Source organism: Stegodyphus dumicola, chromosome 10 (assembly GCF_044657685.1).
Source record: "Stegodyphus dumicola isolate Sdum_Otavi_A_Nest chromosome 10, ASM4465768v1".
Classification (NCBI taxonomy): Eukaryota; Metazoa; Arthropoda; class Arachnida; order Araneae; family Eresidae; genus Stegodyphus; species Stegodyphus dumicola.
Window position 1 is genome coordinate 11,737,631 of NC_140777.1, and position 17,186 is coordinate 11,754,816.

At 35.3% G+C, this 17,186-nt stretch overlaps 1 protein-coding gene across 1 annotated transcript in view; it reads right to left on the reverse strand.

The window, feature by feature from the left end:
- Positions 1-17,186, reverse strand: part of LOC118197505 (uncharacterized) — a 44,744-nt gene that overhangs the window by 9,594 nt on the left and 17,964 nt on the right. Inside the window, exon 3 of the mRNA XM_085826098.1 lies at positions 14,234-14,271. Within this exon, the coding sequence (XP_085682224.1) occupies positions 14,234-14,271 (38 nt within the window). The remainder of the gene's footprint in view (positions 1-14,233; positions 14,272-17,186) is intronic.

Consider the following 17,186-nt stretch of genomic DNA (forward strand, 5'->3'; position numbering starts at 1 on the left):
TACAGCAGGAAAACTCCATTACAAGCGAGATGGCCACTAATTGTGGCCATCTCGCGGGGCGGAGGTTGCCAGATAATGAAAAGCCCCCGTTTAAAGCGCTTCAGATTTCTGCAGTGAAAGGCGGCAGTAATGGACTTTTCATAATAGAACATATTAATGGAGTTCCGTGCAATATGACTATAGATACAGGAGCCAACGTCACCATCATCCGAAAAGATTTGGCTCAACAACTAGGAAACAAACTTATCTGGACGCCGCCCTGCGTTACCCTCCAGACTGTGTCCGGTGAGAAGATCGACATCGACGGAAAAGTAAATGTTAACATCACGTTTGGAAGTGCCGCTTACCATCACACGGCATATGTAGCAGAGATCACTGATTCTTGCATACTCGGATTGGACTTTCTAAGGAAATACAATTTTTCCTTGGATTTTAAAAATAACGAATTGCATTCTACATCTGAGGACATAGCCTTATTTCTCGTTAATGATGAAGAAGTTAAATCTGTCCATAAAATCATAGCACAAGACTATATCACAATACCGGCAAGAACAGAAATTTTACTTCCTGGATCCATAGTCGAAAATAGAAATTTCCGCTACGGCATCATAGAATATCCCAATAACTGTAATATCCCAAAAGGAGTACTAGTAGCCTCAACACTCGTCGATCTATCCAGAACGGTTATCCCGGTGAGAGTCGCCAATGTAACTGAAAAGTCGAGAGTTATTAAGAAAGGTGAAGTGGTTGAAAGAAAGAGTAACATCCCAGAATCCGTGTCCTCAGAGAGCATTACATCGGAGTTATTGCAGAATGCACAATTAAACGATAAAGAGAAAAATGCTGCCGATCGCGTCATTAAAGATCTTCAAGTTGTTTTCTCCCGCTCGTCTTCTGACGTGGGTCGAACTAGTTTGACACAACATAGAATAGATACTGGCGATCATCCCCCGATCAAGCAACATCCAAGACGTCTACCGTTTGCTAAACAGGAAGAGGTGCGAACACTGTTAAAAGATATGGAAGAAGGCGATGTCATCGAGCCTTCAGCGAGTCCATGGGCATCTCCCATCGTTCTCGTCAGAAAGAAAGACGGCTCAACAAGATTTTGCGTTGACTATCGCCGGTTGAATGAGGTTACGAAGAAAGACAGTTACCCTCTTCCTAGAATTGATGACATTCTAGACACTCTTTCTGGAAGCAAGTGGTTCTCAACACTTGATTTAAAGAGTGAGTATTGGCAGGTAGAAATCCATCCTGATGACCGAGAAAAGACGACATTTACTACGGGACAAGGACTTTGGCAGTTCAAAGTGATGCCGTTTGGACTGTGTAATGCGCCGGCAACATTCGAACGTCTTATGGAGACTGTTTTGAAAGGCCTTTCCTACGAAGCCTGTCTGATATACCTGGACGATATCATCATCGTCGGAAAGAGTTTTCAAGAGCATCTAGAAAATCTTAGAAAGGTGCTTCAGAAACTGAAAGAGGCCAATCTGAAGCTGACTCCCGCTAAATGCAAATTGTTTCGAAAGGAAGTGACTTACCTGGGACATGTCATCTCTGCAGAAGGTGTGCGCACGGATCCTGAAAAGGTATCAGCGGTTAAATCCTGGACGCGTCCCGAAAATGTCCATCAGCTGAGAAGCTTCCTAGGGCTTTGCACCTACTATAGGAGATTCGTGAAGAACTTTTCTTCCATCGCAAGACCACTTCACAAGCTGACAGAGAGCAAGCAAAGATTCTTGTGGACAAAGGAATGCGAGGATGCATTTAACAACTTAAAGGAAGCTTTAACATCTCCAATCCTGACGTATCCTCAGCTCGACAGACCATTTATTCTCGACACCGACGCGAGCAATGAAAGTGTCGGTGCTGTTTTGTCCCAAGAAATAGACGGCCAAGAACGTGTAGTAGCTTACTGGAGCAAGTGCCTGTCTAAACCAGAGAGGAATTACTGTGTCACAAGGAAAGAGTTGCTCGCCATAGTCAAAGCTGTAGAACATTTCCATCATTATCTATACGCGAGAAAATTCCTCCTCCGCACGGACCATGCCTCATTGGCCTGGCTTTTAAATTTCAAAAATCCTGAGGGTCAAATAGCCAGGTGGATACAGAGACTCCAAGAATATGACATCACTATCCGTCATCGTAAGGGATCATCACACGGAAACGCCGACGCCCTGTCTAGAAGACCTTGCCAAGAAAGCTGCCGATATTGTTCCAGGGTGGAAGCGAAATACGAGCTGCTGACACCGGTCGCAAGACAAATTACAACATCAACATCGGCTGATCGAGACCCGTGGAGTGATGATGAAGTCAGGAAAGACCAGCTGGAAGACCGCGACATTAAACCCATACTTGATTTAATAGAGTCATCAAACAGAAAACCTACATGGCAGGACATTTCTATCTGTAGTCCTACAACAAAACAATACTGGGCACTCTGGGATTCACTTCACATTCGAAACGGCGTCTTATACCGGAAATTCGAATCGGATGATGGAAAGATGTTCCGATGGCAACTGATACTTCCAAGATCCCGGATTCCTGATGTCCTCAAAGAACTACATAACAGCCCTACAGGAGGTCACTTTGGAATTATGAAGACCTTACAGAGAGTTCGTGAGCGCTTTTACTGGAATAATGCAAAGAATGACGTGCAAAAGTGGTGCCGATCTTGTGATGCCTGTGCAGGTCGGAAAGGACCGAAGAAACGCAGCCGAGGCAGACTGCAACGTTACAACGTAGGTGCGCCTTTTGAACGTATCGCCTTTGACATCCTGGGACCTATGCCACGAACTGCTGATGGCAACAAATACATACTCGTTGTCATTGATTACTTCACCAAGTGGCCTGAAGCTTATCCTATTCCTGATCAAGAGGCAGTCACAGTAGTTGAGGTAATGATACAGCACTGGATTTCCAGGTTCGGAGTGCCTCTTCAGTTACATTCCGATCAGGGAAGGAATTTTGCCTCGGCAGTAATCAAAGAACTATGCAAACTACTTGGCATTGACAAAACTCAAACGACGCCATTGCATCCCCAGTCGGACGGCATAGTAGAGAGGTTCAATCGAACCATCCTTAATAACCTCTCATTAGTGGTTTCCAGAAACCAACAGAACTGGGACAAGAAATTACCACTCTTTTTACTGGCTTACCGAAGTGCTGTCCACGAGACTACCGGCTATTCTCCATCACAGGTGCTCTTCGGTCGTGACCTTCGTCTGCCTTGTGATCTATTGTTTGGCCGCCCTCCGGATGCTCCTTCATCGTCTGAGGAATATATTCAAGATCTCCAGGCCCAGTTTGAAGTGATGCACAATTTTGCACGAGAGCGAGTCAACTTGGCGACGGAGAAGATGAAGACCCGATACGACACAAGAGCTACTGAACATCAATTCCACGAAGGATACAAGGTGTGGTTGTGGAATCCGACTCGACGGAAAGGACTTTGTCCGAAATTACAGTCACCTTGGGATGGGCCGTACACAGTCCTAAACAGGCTGAATGACGTCGTGGTTCGGATTCGTAAGTCTTCGAACTCTAAACCTAAAGTCGTTCATTACGACAGGTTAGCTCATTACTATGGCCATAGTACATAATGTAAATAATTGTAAATAGTATAAGACCATGGTCCATTTTGTTTTTAAATGTGTATTTGATTTGTATTTGATAGCATTTGATTTGTTTTATGTATTGCATTTATTGTTCATGTTGTTTATTATTGTAATGTAATGCTTATTAATGCATTTATGCCACAATTGTAAGTTTAGCTTCCTGTCCAACGAATTTGGTATTTAAAAAGCTAATGTTAGTTCAATTATATATTAAATGGTTTTATTTCTCGCACAGTGCAGCGCGTGACGAATATTAAAAGAAAGCTAAGCCGGAAAATTTAAAATACAAGAGCGCGTGCATTAAATAAATAAATATCTCTTTTTGATTTCGAGAAAGTACTGGAAAATTCTAGCGCGTGATTTTAAAATCTTATAAAAGGAGGAAAACATCTCAGTTTGTAGTAGTTGCTTAGTTTGTTGTTGTTTAGAAAACTACTGTTGTTGATTGTAGCGAATTCGCGGATTAGCTTTCTTTAGCTGTTTTAGAATTACGTTCTATTGGACATTTGAGTAGTTAAAAGAAAACTACTGTGAGATATTGTAATACTGCGTGATAATTTGAGAAAATTTAAGCATTTTTGTTGTGATAATAATAAATTTTTGTTCATTTTTTTTATCGGACTTCTGCATTCATTTCATAACGAACCCGTACGCACGCAACAATATTTTATGGAATTTTATGTTGTGAATGATGTAATGAATGACGTCACATTATTTTAAAGGTAATTGGTTTTAATATCTATAAATTTAACCTAATGTTTTAAACATTATTTATGGCTGTTAAATATTAAAACAGAATTTAATTTTGTATTTTTAAAAAATGATTTATTATGAATGATTATTTAAATAATTTTAATTCTATGCGTTATGTAATCAGCTCTCTGATTGGTTACTGAATATTTGTGCATTACCGCGCCATTTTAAAATTTTATTATTCATCTCTTCGAATTCCTCAGATTTCAAAGCGAATGGATATGTCCGTGTCGAAGCTTAATGTTGTTATTGGTAATTAACAAGAATTATTGGAATCGGAATAAAAAAAATTGCCCTTTGAGACCTTATTTTGGCCAACGTGGCTTTCCTAATCAAAGATTTATTTATTGTTACAAGGGTCACAGGAAATTTATTTTAAATTTTCGGAGGAAACCTCGCTAATTGCTTCTTCAATGAAGTGCGAGAGATGTGGATCACAGATGAAGATTTTTCCCCCCCTGGTACTTATCAATATGCGACAGGTAAAATACTTTAAAAAATGTAAGTACATACTTTTCTTTTACTTTATAGTTGTATACTTCAATTTTTATTAAAAAATTAATACACTGTTTTCAAAAATTCCTGAGATATTTATTGCCACATATGTTTTAATGTTAAAGAATTATATCCTTTAAACTTATTTTAAGGAATTTGAATTAAAGTAATTGAAAAATTTTAATTCTTTTAAACGTTGGTATGATGTTTTGAATTCAATATTCAATTTAAAAATTATTTTATTCCAATTAAATGGCGCAAAGTTTGTATACCATTTTTTTTATTCTATTATAGGAAAGTAATAATTTAACCTTACTTTAGCATTTTATACTTTTAGTAAATGTATTTATTTGTATTTGCCAGCCATCTTAAAAAACAACGTTTTCAACAAAAAATTAATCCACTATTTTTAACGATATTTATTTTTTTAAAGTTTCGAGTACTTTACTATGAGTGAAATACGTAAAAACAGCATTTTTCAAGATGGCTGACGACTGTAAAAACCGCGCCAACAATTGCGCCAACGTAAATCGCCAAAAATCCGCGCGATCGTCTACCAAAGTAGCACCTTGCTTTTTAGAAATTTCGAGAAATTTGCTTAGTTACTGTTGTTGCTAATTAGCAACAACAACAGTTGTTTTTAGTTCCTCGTGAACTGAGATATTCGAGTTAGCTTTCTCTTTAGATGCCTTTTGTATTGCGTTGTTTTTAACGTCCTTAATTGTTTGAAGTGTAATTAATGATTATACTGTGTGATTACGAATATTTCTGTGAAAAATTCTAGAGTTCGGAATTATTTCTCTTGATAAAAATACATTTTTATTAGTTTATTATCGGACTTGTGCATTCAATCTATTACGAACCCGTACTCGCACAACACTTTGTTAAACTTGCCCTTTTCTATTGTTTTTTAAGTATTTCCTAACTTTGGCGTATAATTATAAAATAGAATTACAAAAATATCAACCCTAAATTACTGTCTGGCTGGTGAACACATTTGCTGATCTTAGAGAAACAATACTTGCGTTATGTAAAACATTTTCATTCATTTGATTTAATATTCTTAGGAAACCTCGGGATAACTAGAAGCAACTTAGATTTCCTAATGCAATTAGGTATCTCACATTACATACTTTGGATTAAATGGCTCTATTTATTTCCGAAATTTACAGCTATTCTTCAGTGTAGATATATATACTCAGAAATATTGCATTCATTGTAAGTATTTATTTAGTTTTGCTAACCACTTATTTTAATTTTCTTTACTGTCTTTTCCGCTTTCCGTTTCCCGGCCAGAATGCCAATTTCTAGTTCACGTGTGTTCAAATGAGGTAGAAAGAGATAGTATTTAAAGGAAGGTTTTAGATTGCAGAATCAGGGAGTGTTCCGCCTGCTGAAGGATCTGCCGCGCCGCATTATTCTCGCCAGTAAGCTTGTCACGCAAATATTAGGTGTGAGCCAATTTATTCGTATTCTGTCTGTATAGCCTTGGAGCTTGCTGTGACTGCCGATTTGGCCTTAGGTAGCGCTAAGTGCGTGCTGGTATTTTGCTTATTTTTGAGGCAACCCTTGTTGCATTTTGCTTTTAGAATTATTTCTAGAACGGACTGAGTTGGGGATAATAATAATTTCGAAATGTCATTTTTAGAGTAAAATAACTAACATGTTTTAAAATAACTAACATGTTGTAAATAAACTTTGTAAACAGTTAGTTCGTGTGTTGATTTATTCACACATTGAAGCAATTTCTTGAACCGTGTCTACGGCGAGAATTATGATACTAACTTGCTTTCGAAGTGCAAATGGCGCTTCAGAGCTAACTTGTGATTTACCTATTGATGTTAAATTCTTTAAGTTTGAGTTACGCCATAAATACTGGCTGTTTCTGTAAGCAAGTGCAGTGCCTTCTGTTAAATTTGTCTGAGTTCATAAAAGGGCCTTTTATACTTTTTCCAAGTTTTTGTTGCAATTTCCAAGACATAGCGATAAATCTCTGAAGTCTAACAGAGTTCTCACTTAGTTTACATTACCACAGAGGATGAGACTTTTCATGATATATGCTAAAACAAAGTTTCTGTAAAACATTTAGGCCGAGATACAGCTAAAAATATTGCAAAGGGAGTTTCTTCTGAGAAATACTGTACAGACATTAGGATTTTTTTGGAGGCCGGAGAAATGGAAAACTAGCAAACGCCTTCGCCGGGAATCGAACCACGGACCTCTGAAATACCGGCCCAGCGTGCAGAACCGCTACACCACGAAGGCACGCTAAGAAAGTGGGAGAAATACCTTATATAATCCTCTTTTTAAAGGGTGACTTAAAGGGTGACTGGGGTTTTTAGGTAACCCAATCGCCAAATCCTGGGTGTGGAAAATCCTCATCCAACACCCTTTTAGTTCGGGCGCCACTGTAGAGACATTAGGATTATTTGAAGGCCGTAGAAATGGAAAATGAGCAAACGCCTTCGCCGGGAATCGAACCGCGGATCTCTGGAATACCGGCCGAGCGTGCAGAACCACTACACCACGAAGCCACGCTAGGAAAGTGGGAGAAATACCTCTTAATACCGCAAAACTTTTAAAATACTTTGCTATAATTATTCCACTTAGCATCTGGTAAGACTAATTAATTTCAATAAATTGTTTCTTGCAACGATAAAACAAAACTATCCACGTAGAGGCTGTTCGCACAATTTTAGACGATTTTGTTTTGCGGTAAAAAATTACAGACTTGGAATTTTTTTTTAACTGCAGTTATATTTTTGAAAGCGTAAATGATTGTCTGCTAGTTGATAAATTTGTTTTCATGCAAAATGGCGTTTTTAAAGGAACAGTGGATGGAAAGCCATGTTTGTGCTTTCTCCGAAGAAAGTTATTCGTATATAGTTACTACTAAATGTTGTAAAACCATGATTTTTTGGTATCTACAGCAACGACAGATAATAGGCTCAATAAGAAAGGGAAAAAACGTCAAACTTTGATGGTTTCAAGAAGAAAAATTGTTCACGTTGCATATCCAAGAAAAACACGGAATGTATCAAACGTTGTAATGGTAAGAACTTTAATGGTAAAAGAAAATCTTCGAAGTCAAAGAACAGTTGCATAATCATTAAAATGCTCAGTGTTAACTAGAAACAAAATGATTAAAGCTGATTTGAATCTTAGAAAGGCGACAAAAACGTAATGTGTATCGTCTCTTCCTACGACATAATATCGCCGAAAGCAGAACGCGCTGCAGAATTCTCCAAGAAACAGTTATTAGAATAAAAATGGAAAACTGTTGTCACAATAGATGAATCTTGGGTATATTTAAATGACTGCAATAAAAAGTGATCCATTTATTATCATTAACCCTTTGTTGCTCAGGGTTCCACTCCATGGAACACCCAACTTCAATCGCTTCTGAAACCGTTAAATTCAACCGTAAATGGGTAAAAATGCCTTTATAATATACTTCGAACTTCTCTTTTTAAATAGTCGATGGCAGCATATCACAAGGAGACCCAGAATTTTCATTTATGATGTGTTATTAAAATACACTTATTTTCTAGTAATTTTCTATATTTTTTGGTGATACAAAAATATTTGTTTGAAAAACAATTTCTGTATAATTTTGATGGCTGTACTCTATATTATTTATCTATTTTTTTTACATTTTTCATACAAAAAGCATGTGCAGAATCATTGAATAAAACGGGGTGTTCCATTAGCGGGAACATTGCGCCTTTAGCGATCTCATGCTATTACGCATCACAACATCTATCTTAGAAGAAAACATCTGTTGTATATGTTTTCTATTTCCGATGTTTTGGGGAAATGAATTACATCAACATGGTCTTGTACATGGTCTTGTACTTACAATTTTAAATATATCCTCACTATGATTATACATTGAAATTTTTGTTCTAATTCACACATTAACTGCATTGTATTTTTAATTTATTATTTCTATTGCATTGTTGGAGTTGAAAGTATATCGTCGATATATACTATCTGTATTGTACTTATAGTAATGTGTATCTTTTATATATTGCATTTTAACAAACCGCCTACCCACTTGGAATGTTAATTTCCAACCTTTAATGTCCTTGGTACTTCAATACTTGTAACGCTATTTGTAGCGTTCCCCTATGTTAAAACCTTTATGTTATTATAATTCTTCTTGTACTCCATATTTATTCATACTTCCATTGTTATTGTATTTAATTATTATCATATAGTTACTTACTATTTAAAACATTTCTTATTATATCTGGCTAACTTAAGCATATTTAATATTATCTAATATAATATTTATGTTTATTATTTTGTCATTATTACCCTTGTTTAGACATGTAATTTTTATTTGATTTTTAATAAATTCCCAGTGGCTCTTTTGGTGGCGAACGGCACGGGGGCCTGGATCCGACGTTGGGCTTCGACGCCGGGGGGCTCACATGTGTAGATCTCCTCTTTTTGGTGTTGTCTCTAGACAGGGGTGGACGCGGTGCTATACCGATTAACCTAATGGTAAAGGGACAGTACCCGCGTCCTCCGTCACTTGTCACTTGTCAATTGGGGGAATGAATTCAAACAAAGCAGTCTTGAGGGGTTAGGTGTGGTTTCTGCTATGAAAGCCTTAATATGGTCATCTTGAAATTTTTGTGAGTAATTTTTAGGCGGGATTTTTATCAGTAGCTCGAGTCATCTTTACTTAGAAAAAAAACTTAGAACATCGTTGAAAGAATCCAAACAAAGTTTCTCAATGGGATTTATGACTGTTGCTTGTTTTTGATATAAACACGAATAAAAATTATAAATTATTTCTTCCGCCTTCTTCGTGGTGTCATGGTCAGCACGCTCGGCGCGTATTCGAGAGGTCCGAGGTTCGAGTCCCGGCAAGGACATTGGCCCATTTTGACATGTTGTCTGCTGCTTCCAAATAACCTAATGTCTCTATAAAATTAAGGGGACTCATACACCTTAAACCTCTCATGATCTTCGTATATGGGACTGTTGCAAGAATTGGGATATTTTATTTATTTTAAAAGCAATTACTTCCAACCTTTTACAGCTGACTACATAATATAGCTGCTTCGGAAACTAGTAACCAGAAAGTTTGTGTTACCACAAATATTTTTGTAATTTAATCCTCTTAGTGACAAAATATTTCGCCATGTTTCCTCCTTGCGCGCACGATATTTTAAAAATGGCTTATGGTACATACTTGAAATTGGATGGAATTCTTTATATGGGCATTATTTTCTAACTGAACCAAAAATCTGATAAATATTTTAATACTGAAAAATTTTATGGATGAAAATATTACAAATTTTTTTAATAAAATGCATTTTATAAACTCAACTCCAAATAAAATAAAAATTTAACAAGGAATTTTTAGAATTTTATGTTCACAGTAGTTTCCAAATGTTATAAAAGCTATATATTAATTATGGAATTAAATTATGAAACAGTATGTTTTAAACTGTGCGCGCAAGTTGGAAACATGAAGAAAAATGTTGTCACAAAGCGGATTAAATTATAAAAATATCTGTGACAACACAAACTTTCTGATGACTATTTCAGAAAGCAGCTATATTATGTAGTCAGCTGTAAAACGTTCAAAATAAGTAAGTTATCCCAATTCTTGTAACAGTCACCTATTCGAAGATCTTATGGGTTTTAATGTGTATGAGTCTCCTTAAAGAGAGTGCAGAAAACTGTTAAGGTCAACTCCACATATTATCAAGAACATATTTAACACCCAATTTTCAAATATGAATACCTTCTCTTTACTCACAGTGCAATCAAGCAGTAGAATTGCATCAAGACAAAGCAAGCAGCCGCATTTTAAAATCAACTGTTAATTTCCTGGAAAAAGTGGGACAAGAATCGTGGTATCAAGGACATAACCCTTCGCTCCTATCCCTAAAAATTTTCTGATGTATCGTCCATGGATTTTTGTGCTTCTGAACTTTTAAAAAGCGGATTGTCCAGACTTCGATCTACAGCCCTCATTGGACTTGGATGCGTATGTGTGTGATTATGACAAAGCCTCGAGGGCTATCTGCCTAAGGGGAGGGATGCTTTCGTGGAGGACTTTCTAAGGGAAACTGGCTCGTATACACTTTACACATGGGGTAAACGCCTATGCAGCCAGCCTGTTCGCGGGATTCGAATCTCTGACCGAACTATCAGTGTTCAGTGACTTTACCGCTAGGCCGCTGTCATTGGACTTGAAAAAGCTGTTCAAGAGGAATTGCATAAAATATCTCTTATGCTACTAAAGAAAGCTTTATCGTCTTGGAAATTACGGTATGGTAAGATAGTGAAGAATAAGAGTTATTAAAGGGAGAACTGAAAGCCCAAAAATTTTGGGTAAACTATTTTTGTAAATACAATGAAAATGTGCGAACAGTTGAAGTAAAAGTTCTTAATATTTAGACAAAATCTCAAACAATTTTGTTTTCATTCACAGTCTTAAAATTTATGTCATATCAAGTTTGATTTTGATTTCCGATATATGTATTTGTAAACCGTGCCCACTAAAGATCTTAAATTGTTTTTGATCCAATTGCAAAAATAATTTAAATGACGCAAAGGTTTAAATTTTGGCATTCTTAAATTTCCAAAACTTACCTTTTCAACGTCTTTCCGCTCCCTATACACATATTTAAGAATATTCTGTGCATTAAAAAAATCATAGAAGTTTGACTGTTGTGTCACAAGAACTGACCAAGACTGAATTAGAATTTGCAGTTATTGACGTCACCTTCAGTTTGCATTGATATCGGTTATAAAATATAAAACACAAAAATCATTATCTCTACATATAATAAAAGAAAGAGTTTGTCTGTGTGTGTGTGTGTTTCGTTCGCGTTGCGCGTAAGCTAATAGACCCACGGCTACGAAATTTGGTACATAGGTGCATCTAGACAAGAGCCAGTCCACCTCGAAGCGATGTTTTCGAAATTAGAATTAGTATTTTTTCCTTTTATGTTATGTGACGAAATGGCGTCATTTTGAGACATAATGGGCTATAGGAAAGCGAGATTTTATTCTACACACTCCATTTTCACATCGTCATGAAACGTAGTCAGTTAGCTATTTTACGAATATAAAATAAATTTCGTGTTTCAATAAATCGATTAAATACGAATTTATTTAACAAAGGGAGCTTAACACCTTTTCAACGGGATTTTTCTAAAAAGGTTTATGTTTAAAAGTGTACAGTTTATTTTATTTTATTTTATTTTATTTATTTATTTTTATTTTATTTTATTTTATTTTATTTATTTTTATTTTATTTTATTTTATTTTATTTATTTATTTTTTATTTATTTATTTTTTTTTATTTTGGGACACGTTAAACTTTTATCCTTGCGACTGCTTTCACAAAAAGAATTTTTAAAAATGATAATATTTTGTATTTTTTTTTTTTAATTTAAATGAAGCTTCCGAGTACACTTCTCACATCTCGCATCTTTAAAAATGTGATTTTGGCAACAATTTTCCTATCTTATTCTTGTTGATAGATTTTTGATGAAATAGCATCATTTTGAATAGTTTCATTCTTTTAGAAATATGGGTTTTTCATCGTATTTCTTATGTCACTGTTTTTAAAAGATTGGCATATTTCATTGTCATTTATATATATATATATATAATATGTTTTTATTGATTTTTTTTTTATAAAGTTGTTCTGCAGAGTAAAAATCTGCGAGGAATTTTATATTTTTTGAGTTGCTTTCATGTTATTTTTTGCTTATTTCACTGTTTGTAAGATATTGAAAATTTTGCATGATTTTTTTTCTTCAACGGAAAGTTGGTTAATTTTTTATTAGGATAATTAATATTTGTATTAAGGGATATAGCTTATTTCATTGTAATTTTTTCATGAAAATATAAGATAAAATATCAATAATTATACTTTGCTTTTCCGAGTCTTTTGTTTTTTGTATTTTTCTATGTTATTTATTGCTCATTTCACTGTTTTTAAGATATTGAAAAGTTTTGAGTGATTGTTTTAGGAAACAAAGTTCTTAACCTGCTTTATACCATTTGAGTTCTTAAGATTTTTCAAAGGGAAGTTGGTTAATTTATTTATTAGGATAATTAATATTTGTATTAAGGGATATTGCTTATTTCATTATAATTTTCTTATACGTAATAACTTTTTTTATGAAGTTGTTCTGCAGAGTAAAATTCTACGCAGTTTTTAAATTTAACGTTTGGTGTTCCCTTCAGGCATTTTTTCGGTACATTTAAAAGCCAGACGAAGGCTGGCAGCGAAGCTGCTAGTAAAAATAAATCACAAAACGTTTGACTCGCCTTAGTCCAAGATATTGAATTTCAAAATCTGAGGGTTTTGATGTCATATTCAATTTGCATTTAAGAATCGGTTGATAAATACATTAGGATAATTCGAGCTTGAAATTTTTCCCCTTAAATACCATTCAATGATATGTTTTTTAGATTTATTATTGTCATCAATTTCTAATCTTATTAAATTTTTTATACCGAAAAGTTTTCAAATAAGTAGCTTAGAAGATTTCGAAGTCTGAAAGTACGTTATTGATACTTTCATAACGCTTCATTACTCTAGAACTGTACTAATCTGATAATCAAAACAAAAAAATTCCTTAAGCTAAAAATGATTTTCATTTTTAATTTATGCAAATAATATTACCAGTTCGCTGATTGCCAGGATTTTCTAGAACGGGAATTCTATAAAATTCTGAATTCTTTGAAAAAATTATATTGATCAACATTTTTCAACGTAATCTATATAAGAATGCTCAGAACATCAAAAGCCATTTTTTATTTTTAGTTACGCACGCGGGCAAACATTCCACTATTCGATATATGTACGATCCCTCAATATGATCCGCGACTTGGGCACTAAATACCTCGGTTAGTTTTTCGGTTTACTTTTTATAATAAGTAAAAAAAAAAAAACTTTTCTAAGTATAGGGATTGGTGGAAGGTGTAAAAAGCTTAGATTTTGAGTATTTTATACAAAACTAAGTTTTTAAATATAAAAATATAAAATCATGTATTTTTCCGTCTTTAAGAACATTTTTATAATATTGAGTGTATGTCTTCCATCAACGGTTGCGAAGCTAAAGGTGGGTAAGGCCTCTTTGGAGGCGGTGTATCAGATAAGTACGTATTTAAAACTGTATATTTAATGTTACTGAAGATAATAAGGGGCCAGTTTGTAAAAGTTTACATTTCGGGATACTAGTTAATGCTATTTAAGTTAAATTACATTTGAATTGAATACTAGTTAATGGCATTTAAGTTACATTGCATTTGAATTGAATACTAGTTAATGCCGTTTAAGTTAAATTGCATTTGAATTGCGTTTTAAGTTAGTTTACCTTTGATGCTTCGCCTGCTGCAGAAAGGAAGAAAACACCTAAAATAAAAACAAACAAAAAAATTAAGAATTTAATGAAAATAATATTGAGCATAAACTCGTTAACTTTTAATTTATAAACCAAATTACGATTTTATTTTACATGAATAGTTAACGTACTTAAAATAAGGAACTTCATGATTATGGCTATTGACAAGATAAGGGAAACCTGCAAGGAAGAAGGAAAATACTGAATGTCAACAGAAAAATGTTTCATTTGTTAACACTTCTGATATTATTTTACTAATTACCTTTAAAAAAGTTTGTGATTTCTTATCCTGCCTAGATGGTAATATGCTTCAAAATATCTGATATTTAAAATTTTTATTTTGTTATTTTTAGAAATTTATTTAAAATTAAAGAGCGTATTTCCGCAGACACAGTATTAAATTTACTGTAAAAATTACAGCTCAAGAATTTACAAAAAGGTAGAGAAATCGCAGGCGTATGTATGTAAACATTACCAATTTCCTTTATAACGCAGCTTTTTACCATGCTCTAGCAAAATAACCATAATATGTAGATCCTACTGTGGTATGACATGAATTTAAATCTGAATAGTATAATATTATCCATTAGAAATGCCATAACAATGGTAAATAAAGTAACAAACTTTAGTCATAAAATAAACATGTACGCATTTTTGGCCTTAATTTATAAGGTATTTCTCCTGCCTTCCTAGCGTGCCTTCGTGGTGTAATGGTCAGCACAATGCGTCGGTATTTCAGAGGTCCGTGGTTTGATTCTCGGTGAAGGCGTTTGCTAATTTTTCATCTCTTAGGCTTCCAAAACATACCTAATGTCTCTACAAATTAACAGAGCTTGTACGGATTTAATAGGCGTTGTACTGTTTATTAAATTATACACAGTTTTTTCTGCATTTCATTTAAACTTATTTCTTCTGATTTCGTTTGAGATATAATTTTCATTTAATCAATTCAGTTTTCATTTCGAAACAAATCAAAGATAGATTAAAAACTCAAGATATATTTTCATTAAAAATTGAAAGATATAGAAAAACATAAAATACCAAAAACAGTTTAAAAAATTATTTTTACAGTTCAAATTAGAGTTTCTACGCAAAAAAAAAAGCACTTTGTAGAACGGGTAGGAAGACAAACGTTTGGATGCACAAAATTGAAGCATAATGTTTGGTCCCATTCTGCAAAAAAACACTAATGTCGCTGCACCAACAGGCTTAATTCACTATTCTACTGACTTTCATATGTAAACAAATGATGACCTCATTAAGCGCAACGCCACTTAAACTTTTGAATTGTTGATTATTCTACAAATCTTACATGTAGATAAACAAAAGTACGGTTTTCAGTCGCGACCACTTTTTATCGCTGAAACTTTTTCACGACCCCTAGGACCCCATAATATTTTTTAAAAAATTCCGGGACCCCATAAGTATCGCGTAAATCCGATACTCGAGTGAGGGAAACTACAATTTTTTCACTTATACGGTTGTAATATACGACTGCAGATTTAGGTCATTAACTTTAATTTCTAATTTTAAGACATAGAACAATGTGAAAATTTTAAATAAGTAACAGACGAAATGGCAGCGTCACGTGCAAAGCAAGGAAATGGAACGTTTATATTACAGAGAGAATGCGTCGAAACGTTTTTCTCTTTGTCTGTATTTTCTCATCTTTATTCATTTCCTGATACATTGTGTAAAAATATTTGGTAATTGTAAAATTGTTATAATAAGTTAAAGAAATGTCAAAACTGCTAAAAGTTTTGGCAACCCCCTGCTGCAGCTCCCGCAACCCCCAATTTAAGAAACCCTGAACTAAAGGCATAAAAATCGTAACCCTTAATTGGAACATATGAACAGCATGATTCAACCACTTTTAAAGAAAAAAATTAATTCACATGCAATATATATGAATAAAAATACTGAGCTCATGGATCTGGGTAACAGAGGGGAGATGCAATTATATTGATATGTTTGGTGTGGCCGATAGCAAGTAAAAAGGGAGGTGTACAACTACATGTTATAGCAGTCCCATTTCAAAATTTAAACTTTCTGCAGCTACTCGTTTTTGAGTTATACGAGATACCGTCGTACGAACAGATTTCATGAGAAAATCAATTTTAAATCATTTAACAATCTGTTTGGAAAATCGTGTCCTTTATGTTGTCCGTTCGTATTAACTAACTAAACTTTCTACCACCGTTCATTCAATCAAGAACACTCGGGGATTGAGCATCACCCTAACGATGACAATTACACACCTGCGGGCCCGAGGTCCCACATCCTCGAGACACCAACAATTTTATAAAGTCCCTCTGCTGAACGCTCAACGTTCAGCCAACCCACCGCTAAACACGGACCAGTCAAGACCACCGTTTCGGCCGGACCGAGACCACGGTGGGGTGGGCGATGACAACTTGGAGCGATGACTGGCCGTTGATTGAGGCTACCTACCAGCACTACACGGGCTGTACATGGAATACCAAGGACAGCACTGACCAGACTCTCAATGGTCCAGGCGCCCACCAGCGGCCGAGCGGTAAAGTCGCTGAACACTGGTAGTTCGGTCCGAGGTTCGAATCCCGCGAACGGGCTGTCTGCATGGGTGTTTTCGTGGTTTTCCCCATGTGTAACGTGTATACGAGCCAGTTTCCCTTAGAAAGTCCTCCACGAAGGCATCCCTCCCCTTAGGCAGATAGCCCTAGTGTGCTTTGCCATAATTAAATACACACACACACTCAATGGTCCAGTTTCCCATTTGGCTACCAATACCCTGGTGGAGGGGACTAACACCTCCCGGCCCATGAAGAGCAAGTATAGACCCACCTCATGGACCATCGGGAACGGCCACGTTCATAAATTTTATACCCCCGTGGCTGAGACTGCCTAGGGACAGATCCTAGCCAGTACTTCGCAGAATACTCTACGT